Raw genomic sequence first — 13,557 nt, 5'->3', positions numbered from 1 at the left:
AAGGAAGAAGTGGGAATTATATACAGAAGTCTAAGTTTTTTAATTCACTTTTATAATAAATCATCTAAAATGTCTACTTGATGTATCTTACATGTTTTCACTAAAACAGCTGTATTAATTGATAATTCATGTTCAAAAACTTATATGTGGCATTGATTTAAACAAAAGACATGGACACAGCATAGATTTTGAGGCTCAAGAAATAGTATTTTTTTCATAAAAAAATGAAATACAGTTCATATACAAGTCACATATTTAAAGTGTGTAATTAATTTTTTTTAGTCTATCATCGTGTTGTATAACCATCACCAACATCAATTTTAGGGAATTTTTATCACCCCAAAAAGAAATCCCATACCTTTTGGAAGTCACTACCACCTCCCTCTCTTCATCCCTTGCCCCCTTGCCACCCCATCGCAACTGCTAATCCACTTTCTGTCTATACATTTGTCTATTCTGGATGTTTTATTTAATGAAATTGTACAATATGTGGGGTGTTCTTCTGCATGGCATGTTTTCGAGGTTTATTCATGTTGTAGCGTGTATCAGTACTTCATTCTTTTGTATTGCTAAATAATATCACATTGTATTGATATGCAACATTTTTATTTCTCTGTCCATATGCTGATCAGTTGATGGCCCTTGGAGTTTTTTCCCAATTTTTAAAGACAATAGAGTAATGCTGCTGTGAACATTTGTGTACAAGTTTTTATGCAGATGTATTTCCATTTCTCTTGGGCATGCATACCTAGGAATGGGATGGCTGGGTCATACAGTGGCTCTGTGTGCACTTTGAGAATCTGCCAGGCTGTTTTCCATAGCACCATGTACTATGTACTATTCCATGTACTATTTTGCATTAATATTGCAGTATATGAGTATTCCATTTTGTCTGCATCTTCATCAATACTTAGATGTCCTTTTTTATAAAGCCATCCCATTTTGTATGAAGTGGTACCTTAACTGTGGCTTAGATTTGCATTACCCATTGAGCATTGTGTCATGTGGTTATTGGCCGTTAGTGTGTTGTCTTTAGAGAAATGTCTGCTTAGATCCTTTGTCCATTTTTAAATTGGGTTATTTGTCTTTTATAAGAGTTCTTTATATATTATAAATATATAAAATAAATCCCTTAGCAGAGACCTGATTTTCAAATATTTTCTCCCATTCTTTGGGTTGTCTTTTTGTTTTATTAATGATCTTCTTTGAAACAAATTTTAATTTTGATGATGTCCAGTTTATCTATATTTTTATTTTGTTGCTTATGCTTTTGATATATTTAAGATGGCTTTGTATAACCCAAGGTCACAAAGATTTTTAAAATAGACTTTATTTTTAGGGCATTTTTATGTTCATAGCAATATTGAGTAAAAGGTATAGAGAGTTCCTATATTCCTCCTTCCCTCACACATGCAAATTTTCTTCCCCATTATTAATATGCCCATTAGAGTGGTATATTTATTATAATTAATAAACCTATACTGACACGTCGTTATCACTCAAAGTCCGTAGTTTACAATAGGGTTCACTCAGTGCTTTGTGGGTTTGGACAAACGTATAATGATGTATACCTGCCTTTATAGAACCATACACAGTAGTTTCACTGCCCTAAAACACCTCTTCCCTCTGCCATTATTCATCCCTCCCTCTTCCCAAACCCTTAGCAGCCACTGGTCTTTTTACTGTCTCCATAGTTTTGCTTTTTCTGGACTGTCATAGTTATAATCATACAGTATGTAGCCTTTTCAGATTGGCTTTCACTTAGTAATATGCGTTTGGTTCCCCTGTGTTTCTTCATGGCTTGATAGCTCATTTCTTTTTATCACTGAATAATATTCCATAGTATGGATGACAATTTACTTATCCATTGACCCACTGAAGGACATCTTGATTGCTTTCAAGTTTTGGCAATTAGGAATAAACATTTGAGTGCAGGTTTTTGTGTGGACATAAGTTTTCAGCTCCTTTGGGTAAATCCCAAGGAGTATAGCTGCTGGGTTGTATGGTAAGAGTGCGTTTAGTTGTGTAAGAATCTCTCTTCCAAAGTTGCTGTACCATTTTGCGTTCCCACCAGCAGTGAATGAGAGTTCCTGTTGTTTCACATCCTTGCTAGCATTTAGTGTTGTCAGTTTTTGGCCTATCTAATACATATGTAGTAGTATCTCATTATTGTTAAAATTTTCATCTCTCTGATGACATATGGTGTGGAGTATCTTTTCATATGTTAATTTACATCACCTTTTGTGAGGTGTCTGGTCTTTGGCCGATTTTTTAACCAGGTTTTTCTTACTGTTGAATTTTAAAAGTTCTTTGCGTATCTTGGATAATTGTCTTTTATCAGAAATATCTTTTGCCAGTATTTTCTACCAGTCTGTGGTTTATTATCTAATTCTCTGTCTTTTACAGAGCAGAAGTTTTTAATTTTAATGAAGTTCAGGTTATCAGTTCTTTCTTTCATGGGTCATGCTTTTGGAATTATATCTAGAAAGTCATTGCTAAACCGAAAGTCATTCAGATTTTCTCCTATATTATCTTCTAGGAATTGTCTAGTTTTGCATTTTATATTTAGGTCTGTGGTCCACTTTGATTTAATTTTTGGGGAGGGTGTAAGGTCCTGTATAAATTGATTTTTTTGCAAGTGGATGTCCACTTACTCAAGCACTGTTTGTTGAAAAGGCTCTGCTCTATTGTATTGCCTTTGCTCTTTGTCGGAGATCAATTGACTACCTGTGGGTGGGTCTGTTTCTGGTCTCTATTCTGTTCCATTGATCTATTTGTCTATTCTCGTGCCAGTACCACACTGTCTTGAGTATTGTAGAAGTAAGTTGTGTTGTGTTAATCATCTGACTTTGTTCTTAAGGCCACAAAGATTTAATACAGTATTTTCTTCTAAGAATTTCATACTGTATTTACTTATGTCATATATTAGGTCTATCATCCATCTTTAGTTAATTTTTGTATATTGTGTAAGGTGGTCTAGCATCATTATTTTGCATGTGAATATCCTGTTATTCCTTCACAGTTTGTTGAAAAACTATTCTTTTCTAATTGAATTGTCTTGGCCCCTTTGTATAAAATTACTCGACTACATATGACAGTGTATATTTTGCTTCTCAGTAATATTCATTTGGTCTTTATTATACCAGCACCATGCTGCCTTAATATTTTAACTTGGTAAGTTTTGAAATCAGGAAGTATGAGTTCTCCAAATCTGTTTTCCTTTTTTAAGATTATTTTGCCTTGTCTGTGTCCCTTGCATTTTCGTATGAAATTTACGATCAGTTTACCAATTTCTTCAAAAAAGGCAGCTGGGATTTTGATAGGGACTATGTTTAATCTGTAGATCAATTAGTAGTACTGCCATGTTAACCATGTTAAGTTTTCCAGTCCATGAACATGGGATGTCTTTTCCTGTATTTAGATCTTTAATTTCTTTCAACACTATTTTATAGTTTCAGAGTAGAAGTATTAGACCTCATTTGCAAGTTATTCCTGAGTATTTCATTCTTTTTAATTCACTTGTAAATGGAGTTGATTTTAAAGTTATTTTCATATTGTTCATTGCTAGTTTGTAGAAGTACAAATTTTTTAATGTTAATCTTGGGCTGTGTAACTTGCTGAACTTACTACTTCAAATAGTATTTTTAGTGGATTTTTAAATTTTTTCCTATATCCATGATGTCTTCTGCAAATTTTTTTTTTTATGTATTATTACATGTTGGTTTTATATGTGCAGAGGGTGATTTATGGAAGTATCCTCCACCCCAAGCCTGGGTCATAGAAAATGTTTATAGTTTCTGCGATTTAGGAGATATTAGAATCCCTCCCTGGCTCAGTGACTAATTACTTGGCCATTGTGCCCTGGTCTCTCTCTTGAAAGAGACTAAGACGAAATCTGCCTGCTTTTTATTCTGGTTTTGTGTACTGAATGTGTCCTGGTCCTGGGATCATCTGTCATACCATCATCCCCATTTAAAAATGGGCTCTGAGATCTTGGGTGGTCTGATAGCTGCCTCCCTCCTAAACTCTCTTCCTGTCTCTCTTTGTTAGAGCTGCACTCACAGACCAAGTTTCCTTCTGCCCTGGCATCTTTGCACACGGAGTTTCTCTGCCTGGATACTTTCTTCCCTTCTTTGCCTAAAATGACCTTCTAATTGTGCCTCAGTTGTGCACCCTAGGTGAGGTTTCTTTTGTTATGGCTTCTCATATACATGTTATATATGATTTTTCCCACTTAGCTCACTTCTTAGTTGCAAATTTTCATTTGTTAGCTTTTTGAGTAATATCTGTTTACTCACTTGTTTGGAAGCTCACAAAAACATGGGCCATGATTTCATTCACTGTATTGTTAGCATCTTGCACAGTGTCTAGCATGTTGTTAATAGATGCTTAACAAATATATATTATTTAACTATGAGGTAAGGTTATTCAGAAGTGTTATCTCAGTTCTTAGATGTTTGTTTATGCTGCTAATATTGTTAGCTAGTAGTTCACCTGGTGTCCATAAATGCTTAAGGGTGTTGGCAATCATAAATGACAATATCGTTTTGTAATAAGAATGTTTGGCAGGTATGTTTGCTATGTTGGCTTCAGTAATACTTCTTTTTTTAGTTTGGTTACACTGCCTTTTATTGATATCCTATTTTTGTGGATCAGATTTAGTTTTGGTATAAAAAATTAACTCAATCTCTTAGGGAAAGCTAACTGGATCATAAACTGGTAATGGGATACAGAAGCTTTCACCTAAATTAGGACTTCCAGTAAAGCCAACATTACTACTTGGAGGCAAGTCTTGGGAAAACATTCAGGTGAGATCAGTTCTCCTTACTTTCAAAAGACTTTTGGTTACTTGGATTAAGTGTGTCTGTAAGACTGGGCTTACTGGTTTATGTTGTGCCAGAAAATGAAGTAGCAGCTTTTCTTGTTCCAAAAATTAATACTTAATAAAAATTAAATATGTGAGAAGAAAAACTGGGCTTCCCTTTACTTCTGAAACTTTGTTTTACTTATGAGATAGCATAAAAAGAATATGGAAAGATGGAGACATTAAAGTATTTATTACTATTGTAAAATGTACAGTGTTGCTACAAGATCTTTCTAAATTGTGAACTACTTGTAAGAATAAGCAGTGGAAATTTTCAGACTCTCCATATTTGCTCAAGGATAATTTGTAGCTCTTGTCTGACTCATTTAATTGTCTTTTTTACTGTCAGTTACCTCCACAAAATGATAACCTTAGGTAGTAGATGAGGAAGAACTCATTTGCATATGTAAGGACCCCTGTATTTCCGAAGATGACTTCCCCCCTCCTGTTAAGATGTGTGTGCTTACTGTTAATATTGTTTGTTGTTTGAGACCTCAAGACTTGTTCCAGACTTGGTAGAATTTATCCGGTGACAGTAGCAGTGTGCGATTGAGCTCCGTCCTTCTGGCTCTTAGCCTAGTGTGTTTCTGGTCATGCAGTTACAGAGTAGGACAGGTGGTACATTTAAATGCCTTTGATTTCTCAGAAGTTGGTGAGCTTTCCTAAGCAGAGAGTTTTAGAGCTAGATAGGATTGTGGGAGAGGGGACAGGGAACAGAGAGTTAGTTCTTTACTGCTGTGGTGCAGTTGAATTCACATCTTGTTGCAAGTGATTTTCTAGGGGATTAAGATAGCTTTGAGTTTAGAAGACTGGTTGGGTTTTAGCACTTGAGAATTTGAAACCTTGCAAAGAGGGAGCAAGCTTGTATTTGATACTATGACAGAGAAGGCATTGTTCTATAACTCCTGATTTTTTAATTTGGTGAAAACATGGGAAGGTGGAGATTAGATGTGGACAAGTTTTTTTTAAAAACAGGATTATTAGAAGACCAAAAGCAGCTCTAAAGGGCTGTTTTACTGATTGAATTTTATTTTATTTGGTCAAAAATTAATTATTCTGATATAAAATAAAATTAGCTGAGTTCAGTATTTATTTTAGAGATTTGTATAGGGCCATAGCCCTATACATATTTCTGATTAGGAATTTAGTAAATGATAGCTATTTAACTCATATCAGTCTGTTGTGATTCATGTGTCTCCTAAGTCTGACAAATATATAATATATATAATAAACAATTACTTCATAAATAACCACTTCATTGTCAGACTTCTCAGACTTCTCTTTTATTGGTGATATATTTGGATAAAAAAGATAAGGCAGTGTAATGTTCAGATATCACCATGTTATAGTAGTACTATAAACCAAAACTATTGAAATTTTTTAAAAGCAAACTTGTTTTATTAAACTTGTTTTTAAAAGAAATAATTGCTTTAAATTTTAAATCACTTTTTAAATAGTCTTAAAAATGGAAGTACTAGATTTCTGAATTTTAGTGCTAATCTTTTGTTTTTAAAAGTATTCTACATTAAAAATTATCTGAGAAGAAGTGGTGTTTGGGGCCTCTTATACATAGAAACTAATTAGTTGGTAATAGCAAATTAAAAAATAAAATTTTATCAAAATGCTTTTGGAGATAAATACATGTTCTTTTAGTACAGAGATTATTTGTAATCACGTTATATGGTTGTATTTTCTCATCCAAACTAGAATATGTGTGTGTTTTTTATGAAAAAAGTGGTATCAGTGGTAATGCTAGGCTGAGGGATAAAGAGATGGTAGTTAAGTCTGCAGTGTTATAGGTTAATTCTTCAGAAACAATTAATGTAACCTCTTTGCAAGGTGAGTTATGATGTTTCTTAATAGAAGGCAAACATCAAGCCAGAGATAAAAATCCTTTCAAAGTTTGGAGTTGGAAAACAAAACTCAAATGAAACTGTGAAATAACCAGGGGGAAAGTAGTTTCTAATAGTTGTCAGTTATTAAACTCACAGATCTCCATTTGCTGGTGGTAAAATGTAAGGAATTCAAATCTTAAAAATATTCCGGTTGTCAGCCTTTTAAGGAAATTTGGCCACACAGACTGGGCACAAGGGACAGTATGTTTAAAACAGACCAACTCAGGAGAGGCTAAAACCAGGATTAAAAAAAATAGGATTTAAAGATTCCTTTGAACCCGATGTTTAGGTGAACATTTCCAGTTAATCTCATTCCATTCGTATCTGTAAAGAATCCTCTCTTAAACTCAGGTCTTTCCATTTCTACTTTATATAATGATATCTACAAGTGTTATGGAGCATATGCTCTTTGTACATTTAGTTTTTATATTATATTTTAGAAACTTCTAGTTTTCAGTAGAAACTCTTAGTTTTATTGGAAACTCTTAGTATTATTTAAAGGCTGATTTTTTTTTTCTCATTAAAATTCAGGCTTACTTTATTTCAATTTCCAAGAGTTTGTCTTTTTTTTGGCCTTCATCTCTTTCCCGGCACGTCCACAAGGGGGCAGGTAAAGGAAGAGGAAAGAGATTTAAATGAACTTGATCTGAGTTTGCTTTTATTTATCAGATGGAGTTGCAGAACATTTTTGGAGTGATTTTTCAGAAACAAGCAAGGAGACTCCTCTTCTGAAACAACTCACAGTGCCCCTCCTCACTCTTTAGGCACAAAGTAACACTAGATATTTTTAAAGGAAGTTAAGTAATAGTCCTTTAAAAATGGTTTCCAAAGCATTTGCCACAAAATTGCCTTTAATTTTCTCTGTGAATGATTTGGGCTTTAATGAAAATACAATATTTGAACTTATATCTAATTTTTGAAAGCTGTGGTTTTGAATAACTATTGTTGAAATTTCCCATTGAATGATGAGAATGTTTGCCTAATTGATACATTGCAAGCTGGGCATTTGATTCGCAGTGGAAGGGGCATAACTGTTGTCTTTGCACCCAAACAGCTTGCCCATTTCTTAAAAATCTCAGTTTTGTGTCCGTGTCATTGAGTGAATTAACTTCATAAACACCTACAAATATATTATGATTACTTTATGTATGGCAAAGATAGTATTCTGTTTGAAGCATGTTTGATATTGAACATCTGAACATCATAAGAACTGATTTTTAGTCTGGGGGAATTTTAAATGAGCATCTGTTCGAGTTTTACATGAACTATTTCTTTGGGTCAAATTGGTATTTGCATACTCCGACATGGAGGTTTTTCTTGGGTATGATTCATATTTGCCTTTGTTCTTTTTTTGTTTCCTAGTGAATATATTTCTTTTGGGAAAATGCTATTTTTCTAAGAAGACTATATGAGACTCACATTATGTATGTGATTTTAGCTGTCATAAGATATTGGGAGGAAAATGATAAGTAAACAGGGCAGAAATTGATTTTTCTTTTTTGGTGTATATTTTACCATGTTTTACATTATGCTTTTCCTTCTGTTAACACCATTATGATCTCTAATTATTGGACTTTCTATATCCCTGCAGCATGACATATACTTACAATGAAACTGTTATCTTACATTCCTATAGCATTCTTTTTTTTCAGCACTTAATGCTTTTATTCCTTAGCTTCATGCATGAATTATGTAGCATATGTGAAGAGGCTTAAACTGTTTCCATTACATTCTTTCTGGATAGCTCCTGTTATATTTAGGATATACTTATACTTTAGACAATTGTTGTTGACCTTGACAGCAGATAACTGGGCAGACATTATATAGCTATGTTTGAGTCCTCACAAAATGTGCTGTTAAAACCAACAGAGTCCTGGCGGGAGACTCTTCTGGACAGCAGAGTTATGGAGCTTTTCTTTACAGTAAGTCTCATGTTTCATCTTGGATAGTAAAGGCCATGGAAAAGTGCCACTGAAAAGAGTATGTGCTTTTGTATTTTTCTCAAGTAAAACAGGTCAAATTGCTCTTCTCCCCTAAAACCTTCTCTTCTAATCAATAAGTCTGCTTGAACAGAAATTTTACAGAAATGTTCTTGCTAATAAAAAAATGTCACCTAATTGTGAAGGGTCTAATATCCTAGAGCTGAAGTTCTCAAACCTTTTGCCCTTACAGACAACCTGACAGAGCCTTAGGAACCTCTAGAGATCCCTGTACCACACTTTGAGAACTTCACTTCTAGCATAGTACACTTTTTATGTACTAATTATCATTCATGGATTAAGTTATTATTACTGAATAGCAATAATTCACTTAAAACCTTAAATAGTCCTGTTTATTATTTGCTAAATATCAAGAAGTAAACAATATGTGCCCATGTTTGCCCATGAGAGTCCCTGTTGGGGTCTGTTACTTTCATTTAAGCAGGAAGTATATATTTCACTATAAAAAACAATTTTAACTTTGTTACTTGTTACAAAATGACAATAGCTAATTTTCTACATCATTAAGTTTTCACTAAATTTATTTTCAATTTAGCATTTAATATATTTTAATTTAATCAAAATATTTTAATATTTCAGTATGATAGTCAAAAACTGGGAAAAAATATACATATATGCGAGTGTATTGTGTTTTGGGTCTGATTTGCTGTTAAAGGGTGAGTATACAAGTTAGTCAGAACAGTGACTAGGGCAAAAGTCCAAATAAAGACCAATTAAAATAAAAAACAAAGCTGTTTAAAAAATATTATTCACTAGCTTTACAACTGCTTGCCTTTTTTATTGAACTATTTAAAATATTGTAGTTATGTGGTATGTATTTTAAAATATCTAACAATGTTATTTGTCCATGGGTGTACACATAAATATGTTTTCTATAGAAATGTTCAAACTAAGCATTACCTTGCATTTTTTTCTTTAAATTGAAGAAATGATGGCTAAACACACTGTCAAAGAGATAATTTTAACTAAATTAAAAAATTCTGTTGCCTACTTCACCTGACAAATTATTTTGTTAGGTATCCATGTTCAGTTCTCGTATTATTCATTTGACTGAAAGTAGATCCCATTCCAGCAGTTTTTGAAAAGGTGAAAAACTTGCTGTCAATACTGGAAACAGCTACCCCAAATCTGAACAGCTGTCTAGACAAACTAGACAGCTGCTCCTGTCAGCTGTGAACTACCACATGCAAATAACTTCTGAGTTTGAAAGTTAACCCTTTTTCACTTCGTTATTTTAAGTTTTGTGTTTGTGGCCTGTCACTTTCATTTAAGGAGTATATAAATAATTTTAGTTTCGTTATTTGTTAGAAAAATGACAATGGCTGATCTTTTTATTTCATGAAGTTCTTGTTTAAATTTATTTTCAATTATGTGAATTCATTACCAAATTTAAAGCAGGTTTCCACTGATATCACTATTTCTCTAGAGTTAAATAAATAGAAATACACTATTGCTTGGAGTTACAACTGTAAATATGTTGATATCTTACATCTAGAAATACTTTAGGTTGTATTGTGCTCAGAAGTTTACAAACGTCTCAATTTTTCTTTCTTCTGTAGGGTCTTGGGAAAACCATTCTCATTAGTTTTTTCTCCTACCTTTTTGACAGATTCTTCTTGATCTTGCTTATGGTCTCTGCTGCTCATTAAATATTAGTGTTCTTAGTTCTCAACTTTGCTGACTGTATATAGTTTCCTTGGTCTATCTCTTCCTCGCGTAGGACTTCAAGCACCACTTCTACACCGATGATTGCTGAGTCTATATTCAGCACAGGCTGCTCCAGAGCCTTATAATCCAAGGGCTCACTGGACGTTTTCGTTTGGATATCCCACACACATCTCAAATTGAGCATGTTCCAGGAGAATTTATTTTACTAACTTGCTTCTTTTTGCTTCTTGTCTTCCTTTGCTATTCACCTCCTTGGATATTCTGCTAGATTTTGCTTTTCCTTGTCCCTCTGCTTCTTTCCCTATTCAGGTGATAAATTCTGTGTTTGATTTGTATAATATAATTATGATGTGGTAGAGCTCCATTGTAATGCTGACATTGGAGGAAGGGCAAGAATCTGCTATATTATGTAAGATTAATCATTGATTTATCATGAGTTTTATGTGGTTCATATTTCAGAGAACAAATTATTTGAAGAGTGCATGCAGGCTCTGAGGCAGTTCTTATTTTTACTTTGTTTCATTACATAACCAAGGTCGATTGTTTCATTGAAGGTATTTTTTTCTTTTGATTCCTCACTGGTAGACCAGGAACTAGTAACCATTGGCTCTATGAGCAGAGAATAAACCCTCTACTGCCCCAGATTATGTTGTATCTAATTACAGATTGTATCCCTGAATATCATGTTTAAATGTTTATTCATTAAAAGATATGATAACAGATTTAGTTCTAGTTTTCACATAAGGAACGTAAGAATACATTGTGTTCAGCACTTGAATCTTGTCAAGTTGCCAGCATGGACCCCTCCAAGTGTACTTTCATTTCTGTCTTATAAACTCTTTGCTGCTTTCATTTGCTCCCCCCAACCCCCCAAAAAGAATGCATTATGTCCAAAAGTTTGTGAATTAGATAACATGGATATATCATTTTGTATATTAAATTTTAAATTTACTATACCAAACAAAATAGAGTAAAATATGTTTTGAAAAACGTTTGTTTTCCTCTAGACCAGGGATGGGCAAATTTTTCCTGTGAAGGCCAGGTAGTACATGTCAAGCTTTGCAGGTCATATGTTCTCTGAGGAACTGTTCAGCTCTGCCACTGTAGTACAGAAGCAACTGTAGACAGTACCTAAAACAGGTGTGCAATGTTCCAGTGAAGCTTTATTAATGGTCACTAAAATGTGAATATTGTATAATTTTCACATATCTTGAAATATTCTTTGTTTTCCCCAACCATATAAAAATGTAAAGACCATTCTATGGGCCGTACAGAAATAGGGGGAGGCCAGATCTGGCCTGTGGGCCATGGTTTGCCAAACCCTCATCTAGACCAAAGAGGGTAACATATTTTAAGCATGTCAGTAGATCAGTGAACTTGGTGACTTCTTAGTATTTAAGCTTTTTAGAACCTTAAGAAGTTGAGGGATTAGAGAGTAATGGAATCAGTGAATAAGGACTTACTGCATACCTGTTCACTGTGCCCCAGCACTGTATCATTGAGTACTTAAGAAATGTTGCTACTTCAAGTGTTACTTCATGAGTCAAAGTGAACATAACCTGAAACAAATAGAGAGTAAATATTAAAAATTGCTGCCATTCAGAAAGCAGAGAGGTTTGTGTAGAAAAAGTGCTGGAGAAAGCAAATCCTTGAGGGAAGTAGAAAATGTAAATGTGATGGATTAAGATAAATAATTACCTATGATTGTTTTTACTAAATATATTTTCCTCAGTTGTTGTAGTTATGTCAGATCACAGAAATGAAACATCTTTAAAATATGAGAATATTAATAATACTAGAATAAAACTAGGGAGAAATATTTCAGGAGCATTTCTTTCATACTGACACTAAATACCAGCTGTGTTATATCAGTATTGCATAACTGAAATAAAAGCTAGGTGAGACTTCAAATGGATTTAAATAAAAATTTTAATTTTATAAAAAAATTTAGCATTTATTAATAATGATGTAGAATAGCATGAGATTCAAACAAATTGTGGGCAGTCTCAGAGTTAATGAAAAAGTATACCTATATATTGGTTGAATTAATGAATATAGGGATTGAGAGTTATATTGGTTTTCTAAGTGTGCAACTGTTTACTTGCGCTAAAGCAACATCTATATACTCCTGATTCAACTTGTCTGCTAACTTTAGCAAGAAGCTGTAGCGAGGCATAGTTAGCATAATACAGATGACTGTCATTGTTGCTGTTTTTAGAAGAGGCAGTATGTCTGACTGGCTGGCATCTGTTTCTCTCTTTGTCATAACATGCTGGAGACAGTTCAATTTTTGAAATTTAGGTAGCCCTCAGTCAAAAATTAATTGATATGTTTAAAATCATGACCTATAATGTAAAGTGGACTGAGGGACAATTTTCAGATTTAGTTTAATTCAGAAATTAATTTTCTAGAAATAACTAGCTACAGTGAATTTTTCTCTTACCTCATTTGGCATGATAGACACGTGACCCTTACAAAAGAAGAATTTATATTTATGGATTAGTAATTCTTTCTAACAGGTACATCGAAAAATCAGAGAAGATTCAGATATGGCCCAAGATTCTCTGCAGTGCCTTGCCCAGTTAGCTTCTCTCCACGGACCCATCTTCCCCGATGAAGGATCACAAGTTGATTATCTAGCACACTTCATTGAGGGATTACTGAATACTATTAATGGGTAGGTATACTTGCCCTTTATAACTGAAAAAGGAACTTAAGTTCTTTCTTTATGTTTAACAGTGGAGGAAAAAAAGAAACTAGTGTTTTTTATCCCCTTTTTATATTTTGAAGTATTCTTATATGGGTAATTTGAAATTGATACACAGAGATATGCCTTTAAAAATCTGGTAATATTTGCACGTTTGGAAACGAGTTTTTATAACTTTTCCTCTACCACCACTTAATAATACTCATTACTTGATTTGTAGAATTGAAATAGAAGATTCTGAAGCTGTGGGAATCTCCAGCATTATCAGCAACCTGATAACCGTGTTTCCTCGAAATGTTCTAACTGCCATTCCAAATGAACTTTTCTCATCCTTCGTTAACTGCCTCACACACCTCACTTGTTCTTTTGGGCGAAGTGCTGCACTGGAAGAAGTGGTGAGTGACTATTTTTAAATAAATTGTG

At 33.7% G+C, this 13,557-nt stretch overlaps 1 protein-coding gene across 4 annotated transcripts in view; it reads left to right on the top strand.

Annotated features, from left to right (window-relative positions):
• The window catches only part of XPO4 (exportin 4), a 121,857-nt gene that overhangs the window by 66,565 nt on the left and 41,735 nt on the right, over positions 1-13,557 (top strand). For all 4 annotated transcript variants that reach the window (XM_073225046.1, XM_073225197.1, XM_073225130.1 and 1 more), the window contains 3 exons: positions 8,569-8,681; positions 12,947-13,104; positions 13,355-13,529. In XM_073225046.1, the coding sequence (XP_073081147.1) occupies positions 8,569-8,681; positions 12,947-13,104; positions 13,355-13,529 (446 nt within the window). The remainder of the gene's footprint in view (positions 1-8,568; positions 8,682-12,946; positions 13,105-13,354; positions 13,530-13,557) is intronic.

The sequence above is a fragment of the Manis javanica genome, chromosome 1, assembly GCF_040802235.1.
Source record: "Manis javanica isolate MJ-LG chromosome 1, MJ_LKY, whole genome shotgun sequence".
Classification (NCBI taxonomy): domain Eukaryota; kingdom Metazoa; phylum Chordata; class Mammalia; order Pholidota; family Manidae; genus Manis; species Manis javanica.
This window is presented reverse-complemented; position numbering and strand designations above follow the sequence as displayed.